Genomic DNA, 17,639 nt, shown 5'->3' with positions numbered 1-17,639 from the left:
TTTCCCCTCAGCAGCCCAGACCCCTCCGGAGCCCTTCCCGCCCTTTGGGCCTCGCCCTCTGTTTGATTCGAGGCCACGCCCCTTCCAGCAACGTCCTCGCGTGGTCACGCCCCCTCATGAATAATCAATAGGTGCAAGACAACGTCCTCTCGCGTGGCCACGCCTTCATCATCATTAATTAACATATTGTACAGCAACGCCTCTCTCGTGGCCGCGCCCCCTTATGAATAATTAACGCCAGAATGCCGTTGAGCCTCCATTTCAGAGCTCAGCGCCATGAGGCGGCTCGGTCCGTGCGGTTCCCGGCTCCTGCAGCGGGCTGAGGGGCCCTGCCACGGCTTTTTGGTGGCTGTAGATGCGTGCTGTCCTCGTCTCGGCCCCAGATTGCAGTGGGTGGCTGCTGCGAGGCCCCGAGTTCACCCGGTTGCATCCCCCAAACGCACGGTGTGTTCCACGTGCGTCCCTCGCAGGAGGCTGCTGGGTTTGCCTATAGCAGCAACGTGGCACCATGCGCTCCTGCTAACAACCTTCCTCGCTGCAGGGGTTACAAACTGCCCTGTTGCATGGCACTGTCACAGGGCACGGTGCTGCTGCGCGGACGGGAAACCACATGAGACGCTGTTTTGTTGAAGCAGCAAGCCGTGCTCACCAACAAACTGATTCTTAATGTTATTTCTTCTCAGGGCTGTCTGGAAACCCGCATCTCCCTGGGGAAGGGCAGCTGGAGCCCTGGGGAGAGGCCTTGGTGCTGCTCCTTCCCATACGATGGCAGCAGAGGGCTGCAGCTGCTTTTGTGCTCTTCTCCCAACGTGTTTTTCTGCTGGCACGGTGATGTGTGGGGTTTTTTGATGGGGGTGGGGGGGGAGGGTGTTGGTTTGTTGCTGTTTCTTTTCCTCTGGAACTTTATTTGAATCATAAGGGTTAGAAGAGAGCTCTGAGATCACCCACCAGCCCCTCAGCGCGGTGCCGTGAGCCTCACCTCTGAGCAGTTCTAAAATGGTGGCTGCTCTCCAGCTGAGCGGCTCCTGACTGCGAGATAAAGAGAACTGAAAGGTTCAAATAGTAACAGAGCTGCTTTTGAGGGATGCCAGGCCATCAGCTTGTCCTGTGCGTCCATTTGCACCAATGCTGCTCGGGGTGGATATGGAGTGCCCTCCTTCTGCTGTGTCCTTCTGGAGCCTGGCAATGGCTTAAGGGCTTCCTATGTCCAGCTACTTAATGACTGGCATAATTAACGATAGCAACGGTGGCACCAGGTTTGGAAATGAAGTCGTGTTGTGTGGTGACGGCGTTATCTTGTGTTTGTTTTACGCTGGTTGAGTGAGTCACGGCGTTGTTGGTTTGCCTTGTTATTTGAGGTTCTGCAATCCCAGCTGATGTTTGTAAGCTGCTTTGGGCTGACGGGATGAAAGCTAATAAGGAAAAAGTACAATTGAGCTTTAGAAAGGAGGGTAATGGTGCTGCTGCAGTCATGGGAAGCTGCGAGGTGGATGGGAATGCTGTGTTCAAGCATGCTGTTAAATTCCTTCATCCATGGTCTGAATTTTTGGCCCCAGGAGAGCAGCGCAGTTCTCCATCATTACACATTCAAGGCAAACACTGCAGAACCCAGTGATAATATCAGTATTTAAAGACATAACCAGGTGCAAATCATCTGGTTGGCTGGGGATCCCTGAGCAGAAAAATGCTGGTGCTTCAGGGTGGGATGACAGAAGCGTGCAATTAGCAGGGGGCGGTTGGTTCATCCAGCTCTTCTGTGTGGTGTGCAAGGATGAGGAGGGGATGGAGGCCCTGTTTTGTGCAATCCCTTCAATGAATTCACATTACCGTGTCCTCTTGGGTCTGCAGTTCTCTTTGAAGGCTGACGAATGGCACAGGTCTGAGAGGGGCAGTGCTGTGTGCATATCCCAGGGTCCTGGCCCAGACCTCTGGAGCTGTTGGATCTGCCGAGAAGATGAATTCTGATAATGCAGTGTCCTGTTTTCATGTTATCTTGCTTACAGAACACGGCAATATGGATGGGATTTGTGCAGGAATTTAAAGAAACAAAAGGAATCGAAAACACGACCAAATAGGTAAACAGAGAACAAATTACGAGTATTTACTTAATGCATTCCATGCACTGAGTGGTCGAGATGACACCTGGCCTGGTGCTCTGATCCTGGCTGGTGGTGCTGCATTGTCCGCATCCTCGCTGCAATATCAGAACAGAGTGGCATCCTGCTGACGCTTAGGGCTACAGAAAAGCATAGCAGAGCCTTCCCACTGCCTGGAATTTCCATCTGTCCTTGTTCATCGCTGGGTTTTAAGTGCCGTAGTCTGGAGCTTGTGAGGAAGGAGGGCAGGAATGGGTTGAATGCCAGGACTTGCCATTTTCTCCTTCTCTCTTCTACCTCACTTTGGGGCAGTGGTTGCAGCTGAGAGGAGTTAATAATGCTCTGTCCCCCTACTCTGCCTTTCTGCCAAGGGTCTCCAACTGCTCTGTGTGCCTTAAAGCTGCTCGAGGAGCCCTGTGGAGGAGGGCTGCCCTCACCCAAGTGGAGCAGGAGGGCTGAGGGTTTCCTCGGGGTCACTTGGAAACAGCATGGCAGCCCTGAGCCGAGTGTTCAGATAGAGGAAACGGGCTGAGGGAGGACAAGGTGGATGCAGAAGGGCTCAGGTTTGTCCCTTGTGCACGTTGCTCATCCTTGGTTGGATATCTGGGATTCGCCTCACACCTCAGCATTCCCTGAGCTGATCTCTAAGCCTTCCTGTCTGCTCCTTCCCTAGAAATAATCTTTATGTTGTTCCCATCTTTGGCTTTTCTGCATCTTCCCCGTTTGCAGAGAAATGGATACGGACACACACAGAAAGAGACGTGGATTACCAGGAATTAATTAGCATCTCCAATCGTGTTCCTTGGGTTTTCTGAAGAGCTGAGCAAACCTGTCAGCGTGTGACTGGTGCTCTTCCTTTCTGTTTCTTTTTAAGATGCAGCGTTCAGCCCTAAACAGATGGGAACCTGTCAGCACAACACGGAGATAATTATCCGTTGGAGCCATGGGAAGCTTCATGGCTGAGAGGAAGTTACTGCAGCCAGTGCAGCCCTGCTTTATCATCTTAGCAGTTTTTTTGGACAGAGCATATTGGTGAGTTCCATCATTCCTTTGAAGAAGCACCAAGAACATCCTTGTTTCCATAGGGGGGGTGCATTGATGATGCTGGAAATTGATCTTCCATGGGTATTTGGGTGGCATTGGGTGGAAATGCTCCATTCTGGCAGCGCAGCGCTGGGAGGTTCTTGTCCTCCCTTTGGAAATGAGAACCAGAACCCATTTCCTGTTAAAGAGAAGAGAGAGAAGGAGGTGGTGAATCTCAGGGTTCCATGGTACACCTCAGTCTGGATGATCACCTTCGATGCACCTCGATCTGTTCTTCCCTTCTGAGCCACCTCTGCTGCCACGCTGCATTGCTGCCTCGTGTCTCTGCACAATCAGTGCTGCTGTGCTCAGAGCCCAGTGCCGTTCCCCCAGCAGCAGGGAGATGTGCTACAAGCACTGCTGATGCAGGAACCTGGCATCTTTCTGGGTGAAGCGTGCAGCAGAAATGTAACAGCAGTGGTGGGAGTGATTTTTGCAGCAGAGGGGGAAGCGTGTGAGGTAGGTGTGTGAGAAGTCAGCCTCTGCAGTGATGTTCTTCATTACCAAACCCCTACCCATGCACACGTCTTCATCCCTGTTTAATCTGTTGATTCTCTTTCGTGGGGGTGTAGAAAAAGGTGAATTCCCAATGGATTTTGGGGGGTTATGGAAACAGCCACCTCCTGAGATGGGCACACGAGTGGTGCTTGCTGCCACTTAAGCAAGTAATGCTCTTCCCCTTGAAAACCACTCCTGAGCATCTGTAAGTACTTTGCTTTTGTTTTACTATTACTGCTAGCAAATTCACAATTTGTGAGAAAGGAAATGATTCCCATTCCTGCTTTCTAGACAGGGAAACCCAAGTCACAGGCATTGAACACGAAGCAAGGACCTCAGGAGCCCCAGTATTCCCAGCTGTAACCACAGCTTCATTCTGTGGCTCTCACAAAGTGCAGCTCCAGAGCCGTGCCTCCATTCAGGGTTCCATTCCCCCACCCCAGGGCCCTTTGGCAGCAGGCTGCTCCCTGCTTGCTTCACAGCCATTCATTGTGGCTCAGCCTGCTCAGTACCTGCGCTTGCATTTGCATTTCCAAGACACGAACCCTTTGTTTGTGGGATGGCTGCAGTGTTTTTTCCCTGCTCTGGGGGTGATGCTTGGTGTGAAAGCTGTTTAGGAGAGCTGATTTTTACATTTTTTTCCCCCTTATTTGCACATTATAAAGTGTTTGCTCGCTGTCTGTGTTCCAATTATAAATCTGCTACTTCTCTGCTCATAAAAATAACCAGAACGAGGCACTGGTGGAGATCTTTGCTCACATTTCCATTCCCTTATGGCTGTATGGTGTGAGCACCGTTCATCCAGAGCTGGAAAAGGCACCCGGGGAGGGGGATGAACGGGATGGGGGGCACGGGAAGGTTGGTTCATAACCCTTCTGTTAATCCATGGTGTTGATTTGTTCTCCTGCAGCGGTGAAGAGAGCCCAGAGCTGGAGGTGGGAACCAGAGCTCTCAGATCAGGGATTTTGAAGGTGATTTGCATTTATGGAATCCTTTGGTGCAAGGGCAGGGATCAAAACACTAAACCTGACTAGAGGAAGTCGGATGGAACAGGCAAATCTCATTGTTTGAGCTGAAAAGGCTTCTAAAATCCTCAACAAGTTGAGCAGATAAAATTAGAAGAAAATTACAGCCTTGGTGCAAACCTCAATTACAGCCCTTTTATCCTTGATACGTCCTGGGAACACCTCCTGATAAGATGTGCTATTACTGAAACCCAAATGCCTTTAGAAAAGGTCTCTGTGTTCTTACAGAGGCCTTTAAAAGCACACACGATGAAAATAATTCAGGCTGTGCTTCCAAGCCTGCATAAACATAACCAATAATCCTTAATTTGAAGACAAAGCAGTCCAAAAAGGAAGATTTTTTTTTTTATAATATTAAGACTATATTCCATGCAGATAACCCACAGTAAATACATTGCATTGAAAGACAGTTAAAGTGCCTTTAGTCCCCCTAAAGAGTCCGACTGTGCTGTAAATTCAAGTATGTGGAAGGTAGGCCTTCAGTTCTTGAGAGGAGTCGTGATGGAAAGGTTCTGGGTTTGCTTTTCATGTCCTGGTTGTCCTCACTGTGTTCTTCAGCACCCGAGGGCAGGATGAGCCCCTGTCCCAGGCTGGTGATGGGACACACAGGGCCAGCAGGAGAGCAGTGCTGGTAGAGACATCGCTCTCCTTCTTCTAGGCAACAGCAAGGTGACAGCTGGGTTTTAACAGACGACCTCTTCCATGACAAAGCCACATGCAAAGGAAATGCAGGTTGGTGCCTGCTGGCTCGTGGGCTTCCCAGGTGTGAGCTCCGAGCACCCAGAGCTCCTGGAAGGTTGGATGGGTGGCACAGCACGGCCTGCTGAGCTGCTGAGCTCTGTGCTCCCTGCCAGGAGCCCAGCCTCTGCCCAGGGCATGGCTGCAGGCAGAGCCTCACTGCTGTGCCCCGGGTGCAAGCTGATAGCACACACCTGACAGCAAGCAGCACAGCCTGCTTTGGTTTGGCTGCTTTGCTTTAAGGAGGGGACAAAAAAAAAAAAGAGAAAAGAAACAACAAAAAAATGAAGCCTTTCTGACTGCAGGCACTCAGAACTTGACATCAGTCCTGCAGCGCGCTCCACGTATCTCAATCACTTCCATGCTATGGCACTTGGATGTTGTTTTTCTCCACCTGAGTGTCTGATCCTCTTTGGAACCCTTTTAAGGTTCTGGCTGCAGTGATTTATACAGCTCCATCACACTCCATTTAAAGTCTCTTTTCTTTTAAACGTGCAGCATTTCAGACGTGTTGGCTGTTACCCAGCATCTTAGGGGCTGTGGGGGAAGAGGAATACCTAAAAACCTGGTTGTTGTTGTGTGTGCATGCTAAGGAAATCACTACCAATAAGGCCATTATTTGAGGAGGTGGAAATCCAGAGAAAACTCCTTACCAGCTCATAACCATCCTGGGCAAAAACGAAATGACAGCGTTCCTCTGAATTCTTTCTACTTCAGGGAAACAGGGGAGCAAACAACCTTCCCATGGAAAGCTTTATTTGGAAATAAGGTTTGTCTTCAAAATACGTCTAAAGAGAGACTGCCTGGGTCGTAACAACTCGGCACGACCCAGCCTGGTTACCCTGTGAAAGCATTTGGTGCCTTTATGCCATAATAAGATGCAGCAAAAGTCTCCCTCGTGGCTACGTATGAGGAAGTGTAATCTAGGGTCTAAATGCCACAAAGCATCCATATTTATCTTTAATGGCTATATAAATTCAGCAGATGAGAAGGAAAACATTAATTAGACAGACCCTGCCTTTGGCAGCCATCGCCACCGGTGACAGCCGAACCAGCCAGTGGATAAAATACGTTTCCAAGATGATATCAGAATAAATAACAGAGGATCAGAAGATAAGGAGAAAAAAAAAAACCAAAAAACCCATATAACCAATGCTCTTTTTTTTGGTAGGAGGAAGAAAACTGTACCTGACGTTGGACTTTGGCCTTCTCTCTCTCATTTTCGTGCCACCTCTCCCCAGTTTGGGACCCAGTCCTGCACTGATGGAAGCAGGCTGAGCATTGCTGCAGCTTGCCATGAGCCGGGTGGCACAGAGGGCAGAACTGCCCAGGAGGTGCAGAGCTGAGCCCCTCAGAGAGGGTCGGATTCTGGAATCATGGTGTCAGCATGGGTTCAGACCAAGGGCCCATCACTGACACAGCAAAAAGAAGCCATAGGAAATCCACTGACTTCAGCAGGCTGCAAATCCCAGGATGATAATGAAGCGTTGTTCAGATTTGCACTGCTATCGAGGCACGTGTGCCTTCATTGCTAATTATGGGAAGCTCCCATGAGTGAGCATGGGTTGACCTCTGGGTGTCACCATGGCCCAGCTCCGTCCCCATCCTCTGCCTGCAAAACCTCCCCTGCTCCTGCTGATGTGTGGCCACGAAGATGTTTTGAAGGAACCCAAGATGGTGATTTTTCCCTTCAGCCTCTGGTTCCTTTCGGGTAAGAGTCACAGCTTGTAACTGAGCAAACTAATTGGATGGCAGAAAGTGCCTCAGAGCCAACGGCTCACAAACGTTCTGAAGGTGAATCCTTAGAAGGGCTTTGCTCTTAAAACAAAACAGGTTTTCCTTTCTTCCAGAGCAGAGAAGAGAAGCTGGTGCTTGGTTGGGAGAGGAAAGAGCCCCGACTCCTTCTCTTCAATGCTCCATTGGGTCTTTTTCCTCGACTTGCTGTTTCTTTTCCACCAGGGGAAAGACTTTGCAATAGGGTAACAGGAGACTCCAACACTTGAGACGTGGCAGGTCAGAGGTGCAGGGAGAGAAGTGCTCAGCACTGCTCTGCTTCCACGAAGCCCTCCTTCTCATGGCTGCCTGCCTCCACCTCGGAGTACGTGGCACGGTTGGGGTGATTGCGGAATTTCATGGCAGGCCAACGATGCGGCCTTCGCTGTGGACAGGAACAAAAAGCCATCAGAAGCTGTGAGCAGCATTTCAAGCCAAGCCTGCCGGAAACTCAAAGCTCAGCCCCGAAACAATGCTATCTTTGTGAAAGTTCAGAAAAGGAAAGAACGATTTATGCTCGAAAGAGTTTGTTACAATGCATCAGTCTCACTGAGCATCTCCCCAACAGGGGGAACAGAGGGAGCAGAACAGAGGGAAACTGGAAGGGAGATCCCACATCAATGCCAGAACAAGGGCGTGCTGTTATGGGGAACGGATGGGGCGGCCACAGAGGGTCACCCCTGCACCTCTCCGCCATCTGCAGCACAGGGACAGCTGCACTGCATCCCGGTTGGGCGCTGCAAGGATAAATGCACCAAACATCATCAGGTGCTGAACTGATAAAGGCCACAGATCGATCCTCTGCAGCTGGGACAGATGGAGGAGAGATGAGTGCTTGAGGAAAAAGGCAGTGGGTGACAAGGAGAGGTGAGGGCTCTGCATCACGGCTCCCGTGCCAGGACTCAGCCTGCTGCTGCCCTGCACTCCTCGGGCTTTTAGCAGCAGATGGAGATTGTCAGACCCCCCATCTTCCTGAGAATTAAAATCTGCCATTTCGAGCGTTCGCACCACCACTGCCACAGCAGCTGATGGCATGACATCTATCAGCAAAGCCTGACAACTTTAGTTGACAAAATCCAGCTGGGCGACTGAAAAGGCAGCAATCCCAGGCAGGGGAACTGCTGGTGCGAGCAGGCAGGAGAGGCTGAGATTGAATGGGGAGAAAAGGCAAGGTGTGAATGGAAGCACCTGAGAGAGCGCAAAATAAAGCAGCATGGGTGGGAATGAGCCTAAGTTTAAAGCGTTTGGGACGTGGCTGTGACTGCAGGACGATGCTAAGAGCCTCAGGTGTGCAATCTACCCACATCCTCTCCTCTGTGCTCCGCAGGGTTGGGATGGGACCAGAGAAAGTTCCCCACTCACCTCGATGAAGAAGAGGGCGGCGTTGGAGGTGGGGTGGCTGTTGATGTAGATCCCAGCAAGGATGATGGCTGCAATGAGCAGCACAGCCAGCACGATGCCCACGATCGTCCCGGTGTGAATCGGGGCACCCACTTCATCGGAAGGAAGGTCGCTTCCCACACCTGCAAATGGGGTTCGGCTGGGCTCAGAAGTGGGCTGAGGGCTCAGGAAAAGCAAGGCAGGATGCTTGGAGACCTGCACTGGGGCTGAGCACCCAGCCTGGCTCAACAAGAGATGCATGGAGAGCTGGGGGCTGAGCTCCAGCATCCCTCCTAGATGAAACCAACAGCTGGCAAAGGAAGAGGATTAAACGATGACCGTGTAATATTTCACCTCTCCATCCAATCTCTGTTCCTCGTACACTGGCTGCTCACTCAGACAGAAAGCCATTAGCCATATGCTGGGGGCTGCTCAGCCCCTTACCCACAGCCCTGCAGCTCACCCCGGCCCTCAGCTATGGATACTCCATTGCACGGAGCTCCAGAGCCTGTATGTGGCATGGATCAGCAGTGACATTACCAGCCATTCGGGGAGCAATTTGGCTGAGCCTGGGAAGCTCATGTGTTTCAAAGGCCCTGTGCCTGCACTGGCACTGATGCTGCACCCACTTTTTAGCCAATTTAACTTCCAGGAGCTGCTTGCAATGAAGAGGGCTGGGCTCTGCTTTGCACCAGGCTGAAAAGTCAGCTGCTGCAATTGAGGGGAACAGAGATGAAAGAGGCAGAGCTGGGCTCACAGCAAGGACAGCTTACATTTGAATTTGACAGCGCCCTTTGGCACAGCTGGGGAAATTCAGAAGGAAAAGGACCTGGTGTAAAAGCAAAGAAAGGGAGTTGCATAGAAAGAGAAAGCTCACAGTCCTTCACCAAGAAAAGTGGGAAGTGCAGACAAAGGCATCAGGGTAAAACAGATCAGCCCCAGCTCTCGCATTACACAACCTGAAGCAGCATTCATCAGAGGAAGGACAGTCAGATTCTTATCTTGATTGCATCTTTGCAGTCCCCATTTCACCCTGCTGACTGATCACAGCTCTCCAGGCAGAGACACGGCGGGGCCTTACCTTCACTGCCTGCGTGCTGGTTGAGCTTCGTGTCGTCTGAAAGAAGAAACGAGGGGCAAAAATAGTTAACAGCCTGCTGAGATGCTTTCTGTGCTCCTCTCTGTACTGGGGAGCTGCCAGCACCCACTCCCAGCATTTCCAAATGAAGGGAGAGAAGGACCCCCCCCCAAGCAATAAAACGCCACCATAAGCACGCACTGCTTGGCGTCCCCTCCTTTACAGAGGTGCCACCTGCAGCACAGACACCTGGGGAGCAGCCCTGGAACTCAGCAAGGCAGAGCAACGAGGGGAACTGGGCTGACTTGGCTGCGCTGCCAGCACTCCCCACCCGACCTGGGGGGCTCTGTTGCTCCATAGATGTTCCCTGTGGGGGTCCAATGCCCGGTCCCATTTTCCCTCTCATTCAGGAGCCACCAGGCTGCACGAGGACGGGGCTCAGCCCCTTGTGGGCCACAGCTCTGGGCCAGCACTGCAGATCTGGGACTCTCCAAAGGACGCAGAGTGGGAGATGCAGAGGGGTGGGGACCCATCCTCACCGTCCCTCCGCTGCTCCCATCGAATTCGCTGCCCGGTGCAGCTGGCTGTTTGTTTGCTTCCAAGATTACAAATTAACTTCACGCTTGACTGTGTCACAGAAAGGCTCTTGTTCTTTTCTCCAAGAATCGGCGTGGAGTTGGAAAATAACCTCAGTGGTGGAGTCGCGTTCCCCCCTCCTCCCTTCGCTCCTCTCAAAGTCGGCTCCGTCAGCCCCGCGCTCCATTCCCCCCCAGCTCCTTCCCATCGCCGAAGGACAATTACTAATGTTCCTTTCTATTTATTCTAATTAGCAGTTTGCGTTAGGGACTATTAAGCAGCAAAATTGAAGCGATACCTGCCGAGGAGCGAGCCCTGCGTTAATGGGATTATCAAGCTTTGGCACAGGGGCGTCTCGGGGGAAACGGGGGCCTTTATTTGGAGCTTTCCGTGCTCCCGAGCAATCACACAGCTCTGCTGCACCACTGCCAGCCCCGACCCTCAGAGCATCGTCGCTCCCACAGCGTCCCACCTTCTGTAGTGAGGCTGTCGATGAAGAGCGAGGCCGTGGGGGTGGTGATGTCCTCATCCAGCGGCGAGGAGGAGCCGTCGGGGGGGGGCGAGTAGCGGTCGTCCTCTGCTAAGTCCTCACAGCTCTTGGCGGCTGCCTGGGGGGACACAGCGGGGCTGGAGGCATCGCTGTGGGGCTGGAGGAGGATTGGGAGGAGGGATACAGCCCAGAAGGGGCAGAAATTGGGGTGGGGGGGGGGGGTGGGAGAGGTTTGGGGGGCGGCGGGTTGGGGGAGGTGGTGGAGGTTTGGTGACAGCCTGCCCTGTTTGCATCACAGGCCCTCAGCGTCGGTCCCATGACCTCCTTTTCCCTCTCTCTTGGTAAACAGAGAACGAGGATGAGTGTTCAGTGAGGAAAAATGGAAAAAAATATATATTATTAAAAAAAAAATAAAATCACCAAAACAACAAAACACCAAAGCAGAAACAGATGTTTGGTCAGATCTTTCCAAGACAAAGAAACAACTTTGGACAACGTGGAGATGTGCTGACAAGGACATAAAAAAAAATACATCAAATCCTAAAGGCCGACTCCTTCTTTCTTACAGGGGATCGGAGTCACACGGAGGGAGGAGAGGAGCCAACAGCCCTGTGTGCTCTGGGAGGTGGAGCACAGCTGGGGCATCTCTGGGCTCTCCCCATGGAGGAAGGGGGGATGTCTGCTATGCAAGGACGTCCTGTAGCAGAGCAGGGCAACCTGAAGGGACACTCTGTGCATCCTGCGGCCGAGCAGAGCTCAGAGTGCAGTTTGGCACTGGGATGTGCCTGCTGTCACCCAGCCCCGCTCCCAGCACGGAGCCCCAGCCCTACCTGCTGGGCACAGCCATAGGACAGCCACTCCTCACGGTGCCGGTCGAAGCCACTGGAGCACCTGCAGTGAAAGGGGACATTAAACCCAGCAGGTTGGGATGCAGAGCAGCAATGGAGTGAGCAGCAGTGCACGTCTGCTGCTCCAATGCAGCCCCTGAGATGCCCAGCAATGCTGCAGAGGCAGTGAGAGGAACGGCGCGGTGGAAGGGTTACATGCAAGCTGTGGGGATTCCAGTGCAGCTGTGTTGGAAGGACCCAAACGTTCCTCTTGACGGAGGTGGAAAATGGTCAGCGCTGCTTCTCCAAGGAAAACAGAGAAGCAGAGAGATAGGAAAAAGATACAGAGACAGCATGAGTTTCCATTCCCTGTGCTCTGCGCCAAGGCTGTGAGCTCCAGAAGGGTTTGTTTGTGGATTATTTTTTTTCCTTTCCCCAGAAACATCTGGGCAGGAAAAGCACCTTAAAGAAATTATAAATGATGTCGGGGAAGCACCAGCCACACAAACAGGGACCCAGGCAGCTCTGTGGCCTTTGGGAGCCCCCGGGCGTTGAGCTGTCACCATCCCAGGGGTGATAAGAGCAGAGGCAGCAAACCGCACGAGGTGCCCCCAGCCCTCCCTCCCCTGTCCCTGCTGAGGCCTCATGGAATCGCTGCACGTGTGATGGGCGCACAGCCAGGATGCAGCCTGAGCAGGGCTGGGTGAAGCAGCCCCTGCACCGTGCACGAGGATCTGTGTTAGTGGGTCCCCTCCCCTGCTGCCAGCTCTACATTCCGGTGCTGCACAGCCTCAACCGTGGCTCTCCTGCTGTGGCTGAAGGAGGGCAGAGCAGCATCCCTGGGTCAGGGGCTGTCCCCACGGCCGGGGGCATCGCAGTCCCTCAATGTCTGGGACCTGAACTCAATCTGGTCGAAATCCCAGCCCCAGCATGGAGTGGATCCCACCCAAATACCGCTGACATCAGCATCCATCCATCCCACTGCTGTCCCAGCTCCGCACCACCGCCCTGGGACTGAGCCCCACCCTCGGGAAGCGGCTCCTCCAACTTGTGCCCTGAGGTCAGGCCACCACCAAACCACCGACCGTGAGCCACTGCCAGCATCACACAAAAAAGGGAAAGCCACTAAAAACCCCTCAGCAACAGCAGAGATCGGCCCTGCAGCGCAGAGTGCTGTCCTGGCTACAGGAACATCTCCAGCAAGAGAAAAGGCAGAAGTGACCCATCCCAGTACCTCTGCAGGACGTGGCACCAGCTGCAGTTGAAGGTCAGCGTGGAGCTCACACACACCTCACAGCTCCGGTGCTGGAGACAAGCTGCAGAGAGAGCACAGCAATAGGCTGGGAGGTGTCTGCAGCACATGGCAGGACCAGGCTGCTCCCAGCCCAGCAGTAAGCATCCTCCTCTCCGTGGTGAGCCCAGGACAGACGTATTTCCCTCTCCATATCCAAGGCCTGCTCTCCCCCATGCGTGTAGATGTGAGCACTCAGAGCATGGCTGCTCAGCAGGATGCTGGAGCCACACGGTGCCCACGAAGCGTCCCGTGGGACAGCCCCAGTGCCACCCTGTCCCCACGGCTTACTGGGCAGCGGGGTGAACTCCACAGCAGACATGTTGGTGATCTTGCTGGTGTCCAGCTCCACACGGTGGTACTCATAGATGGTCCGGCGGCGTGACTCTGCAGCGGGAGCTTTGCTTTAGATGTGAGCCCCCCTCGGCCACCCCCTGCCACTGGGGTTCTTCCCAGCAGGGGAAGCCAAGCAGCAACACTGGGGGTTCAGGGCATGGAAATCCCCTTCCTCACTTCTCTATGAGCAGCTGGGAGCTCTCTGCTCCCTCTCCCCAGAGGACTCCAAGGCGGACGCGGTCCAGCCCCGCTCAGCCCATCCCCATCCCTGCCTCCCTTCCAGCTCCGTTCCCTCCCTCATCCCTCGCTGCTCCCCAGGAGCCCATGGGGAGGGGGGCAGCAGCCCCTGAGGTTTCTGTGCAAACTGCTGTGAATGGGTAATAAACGAGGGCCAGATGGTTGGCTCCAGAAATAACGAGCAAAGTGTGGCGCGGGGCGCAGCACGAGGAGCGTGGTTGGAGTACAGGAGGGGAAGGGAGAGGCTGCAGCAGCCCTTCCATCCGCTCGCCCCGTGCCTGGAGCGTGTGTCACGTGTGGGACACGTGTGCAGACACGTGTGTGCTGCGTCCTGCTGGCACTGGAGCTCACATCACGTGCAACAAGTGTGCACACGCATGCATGTGCTGCATCCTGCTGGCATGCGCTGTGCATTGCCCAGCGTGTGCTGTGCTCTGGGTGGGGAGGGCAGCACTCCAAGCTGCTCATCTCATCCCTCTGCTCTCCCGTGGGTGCTGCTCTGCCCCAACCTCACAGCTGGATGCCCACAGGGTGACTGCAGTTAACATGCAAGCAGCGCAGGGCCTGCAGAGCACAGCACCCCTGGGCCAGGGCTGCAGGCTGGGGAGGAGCACAGCGCACTCAACCCACAGGAGCTGCCCCCCCCGGGGATGTGGGACATGGGGGCAGGGGATGGCACTCACCTGGCACCTCGGGGGATGGGTTGAGGACCATGAAGGCATCAGACAGCCCGGCCTTGACAGGGTGCTGCACAGCGCTGATCTGCAGGACGGACACCGGGATCTGCGCAGGGTGAGGGTGAGATGGAGACGGCCCCACTGAGCCCCACAGCACCTCAGTCCCCAGACCTGACCCTCTCCCTCACCTCCTTGTACCCGAAGACGATCCTGCCGCTGCTGTGCAGGGCAGCCTGGAAGGTGAAGCTGCCCACGTCCTCCTTCCCTTGGAGGTAGACCTTGTCCCACTGTACCACAAAGACCGTGCCTGGGGGGGACACCACAGTGGATCACTCCTCTCACCTCTCCTCACCCTGCGTTCATCCCCAGGCCCTTTCCCCACACCCTCACCCCTCTCTTGGCTCACCATTATCCAGGTACTGCACGGTGGAGTTGCGGGAGTAGCTGGGGTTGAAGTTGGCCATGAGCGGCGCGATGTACTGCGTGGCCGTCAGCATGCGGTGGATGACGTCCCCCATGAAGATGAAGCCTGAGCGAGCAGAGCAGAGGGCTCAGCTCAGTGCCTGTGCCCAACCCCGGGTCCCCAGCCCCACTCACCTCCAGTTGCTATGGTCACCTGCCGCAGGAGATGCCCGTAGAAGGGGAAATCGAAGGAGAGGACGATCCTCTGCAGGAGGGAGACGGAGTGAAGACAGCAGATGGAAAGTGGGAAAGCTGATGGGGATGCTGGGCACCCCCAGCTCAGAGCAACCCCCGAGGCTGGCAGATGGAGGGCTGGGAGGGAGCACCCCGCCCCCACGGCTCATCCCCTTCTGCCCCACAGCGATGGGGCTGGGGAGAACCAAATGCCTCCCCCAAGGCTACAGGGCAGCCAATGCCGCCATGGGAAGGATGGATGGCAGCTGGGACCCCCCGGGCTCACCGAGGCCTGCCGGTGGGTGTTGGAGAGGATCCCGTGGACCTTCACGTGGCTGCTATCAGCTGCTGCCATGTCCACCCACAGCCCCTGGCGGCGTGCAGCCCCTGGCCCATAGGTGCGGGACACGTAGTAGCTGTGGTTGTCCTCCTGCAGTGGGGACAGGGACAGAATCAGCACCGTTGGGGTGCATCTCCACAGGGGTGCAAAACACACAGGCACCATCTCAGTGCAGAGCAATGGAAGTGGAGCAGAAAAGCCCCGTGCGAAGCAGCGCAGGGGCTGAGCAGTTGGAGAGGAGTGGAGGAACCACGAGTCCGACGCAGCGCTGGCAGGAGGGAGATGTGACTCATGAGGGACTTCAGCACAGCAGATGCAGCCTTCCTGGGAAGGAATAACTGCTTTGGAGCCAGGGGCTGGGAGCTATGGCTGCAGTGACCGCAAGAAGCGGAGCAAATAAAGGCACCAAAGTCTCCAAAAGTCTCCAACAGCAAATCCTGGTGCCAGGCTGCTCAGGGATGGAAAACAGAGGCAAGGGGATGGCTGTGCTGGAAGCACTGTGTCCCGGTGCATGGGACATGTGGCTTTTTGGGCCCCAGGATGTGGGGTGTCCAGGGGCTGAACCCCCACACAGAGCCCCACAGCCGGTGGATTCCAGTGCATTCCCAGTAGCCCTGGGGGGTTACTGGAAGGAGCTGGGATGGAGCGGAGGAGCTGGGGCAGCACAGAGCATTTGGCTGCCGAGTTCCTGAGCTCATCACTGAGTCACCAGGATGCCCGAGCCCAGCACCTTGCTTTGGTCACAGCAGCAATTAGGAGGGAGTTCGGATGCTCAACCGCATGGAAACTCACAGAGCTGCTGCACCCGGAGCCTGCATTGCTTGGGGTGAGGTGCAGTGACCCCAAACCCATGCAGCCCCAGGAAATGCCCTCTCCAGAGCCATGCAAACAATCTCACCTCCCCGGTCAGGATTTGGTGGTTTGCTTTTTTTTTTTCCCCCTATTTTTTAAACACTTCCACTCCCTCTGTCCCAGAGCACAGAGCTGCAGCCCCAGCAGGGGTCGGTGGGACCCTGCAGAGCTCCCCCTGGGGTCCCTTTCCCCAGAGCAACTCCTTGCACGGTGAGAATTAATCCCCCCGAATCCACACACTCAGCTGCCACAAAAACACCGGAATCCCTCACAGCTCAACAGAGTAGGAACTCTCATGGCAGGGAATGCACCCCACACCCCCTGCCCCCTCAGACAGCAGTGAGTGCAGTGCAGGCAGCAATCAGGTGCAGCCAGGAGGTGAGAACTGAGTGCTACCCCCAGAGGTGACACCGCTGCCACTCGGTAACACAATGGAGTCTTCCCCATAGAGACCCCCAGAGTCCCCCAGCACAGCAACGTGGCAAAGCATCCCCAGTGCTGACCCCCAGGTGCCCCTGGGCACGGCCGCCTCTGCCCAGGCTCTAATTACCCCCTGTGCTGCCAGGATCCGGCCCCACACAGTAAACCAGAGCCAGAGGCTCCACCAGAATGGAAATAGCTCTGGTTTGTGCAGGGTTGGACCCCCACCCAGCTCACCACAATGCGAGTCTCGTTGTCCAGCAGTGTGTCGATGACCAGACTGCGTCCCACCAGGTCCTGGCTGATGTGAGTCCCCTGGGGCTGCCCGGCTCCACGCTGCCCCTCCGGGGGTCCTGGGGGGAGTGAGGCAGTGTCAGAGGGAGCCCACAGTGGGATGTGACCCCAGCAGTGACGCATTTGGTGACACGAGTGTCCCAACCCCAGTGAGCAGCGCTATGATGGGGTACAGGGAAGGGATGTGAGGTGACCAAAGGCACGGGGACAGCCCTGGGCAGGGGGACAGCTGTGTCAGAATGGAGGCAAAACGCCCCCGATCCGCGCCCAGAGCAGCCCAGAGCCCCACAGCAGTGTGCAAAGAGGAGCACGAAGCCTTGGGAATGACAGCAGCCGCAGGGCTTCAGCAGTGGGGCAGCGGCACAGCAGCGTCCCTGGACGAGCGGGGGGTGAACCGAGCTGGGAACATCCCTAACCGTGGGATCCCCCTCCACTCGGGGCACCCGCTCCAGCGGCGTCTTCCCCAGCCCTGCTCTGGGACGGAGCACCAGGGGTGAGGAAGGGGTTGGGGCCGAACCCGCAGCTCCCCGAGGTTTTGGGTTTCTGCTCCCAGCGCCTCTGGGAGGGGAAACTGAAGCACGGGGGAGCGGGGCTGCGCGCGGGGATCCCCCGGACGGACAGGGAACGGCTTCTGCGGCTCCGGGTCGGGCTCCCTTTGGGTGCGGGAGCCCCACGCCGCGGGCGGGTTCATCGGCTGCGGGCATCCCACGCACCGTGGGCCACGCGGACCCGACCTCAGCCCCGGGATAGGCACGGCCGGAGCCGCTCTCTGCCCACGGCCACGCAGCTCCCCGTTCCCGCAACCCCCGACCTCACCCCCCGCCCCCCCCCGCGCCGGCCCCTACCTGCGCCCCGCGCCCCGCGCCGCCCGCACAGCGCGATGAGGCCGAGCAGGATGAGACCCCCACCGCGCATCGCGGTCCCCCCCGCGGCCGGCACCCGCCGAGCCCCCGCCGGGCACGGGGCTCCGCCACCGGAGCTGGAGCGGAGCC

The 17,639-nt window shown here is 55.7% G+C and overlaps 1 protein-coding gene and 1 long non-coding RNA gene across 5 annotated transcripts; one reads left to right on the top strand and one right to left on the bottom strand.

The window, feature by feature from the left end:
* The first annotated feature begins 279 nt into the window (after positions 1-279).
* On the top strand, positions 280-6,720 carry LOC125684625 (uncharacterized). Of its 4 annotated transcripts, XR_007373306.1 has the most exons (5): positions 280-444; positions 684-828; positions 2,004-2,075; positions 2,971-4,648; positions 5,361-5,435. It is a non-coding gene; the product is annotated as an uncharacterized LOC125684625 (long non-coding RNA). The 4 variants fall into 4 exon arrangements; XR_007373305.1 differs by having other exon boundaries at positions 280-828; XR_007373307.1 differs by lacking the exons at positions 280-444; positions 684-828; positions 5,361-5,435 and adding an exon at positions 6,612-6,720 and having other exon boundaries at positions 849-2,075.
* PLXDC1 (plexin domain containing 1) lies at positions 4,738-17,618 on the bottom strand. Its single transcript, XM_048926898.1, has 14 exons — positions 17,493-17,618; positions 16,591-16,706; positions 15,028-15,171; positions 14,703-14,772; positions 14,512-14,634; positions 14,294-14,412; positions 14,112-14,211; positions 13,147-13,242; positions 12,799-12,880; positions 11,568-11,628; positions 10,720-10,855; positions 9,675-9,710; positions 8,576-8,736; positions 4,738-7,598 (listed from the first exon to the last, which is right to left on the bottom strand). The coding sequence occupies exons 1-14, from the start codon at positions 17,560-17,562 to the stop codon at positions 7,479-7,481; spliced, it is 1,434 nt and encodes a 477-aa protein (XP_048782855.1). The 5' UTR covers positions 17,563-17,618; the 3' UTR covers positions 4,738-7,478.
* Positions 17,619-17,639: the final 21 nt, after the last annotated feature.

This window comes from Lagopus muta, chromosome 25 (assembly GCF_023343835.1).
Source record: "Lagopus muta isolate bLagMut1 chromosome 25, bLagMut1 primary, whole genome shotgun sequence".
Classification (NCBI taxonomy): Eukaryota; Metazoa; Chordata; class Aves; order Galliformes; family Phasianidae; genus Lagopus; species Lagopus muta.
Note: the sequence above shows the minus strand (reverse complement) of the source record. Positions and strands in the feature narration are given on the sequence as shown.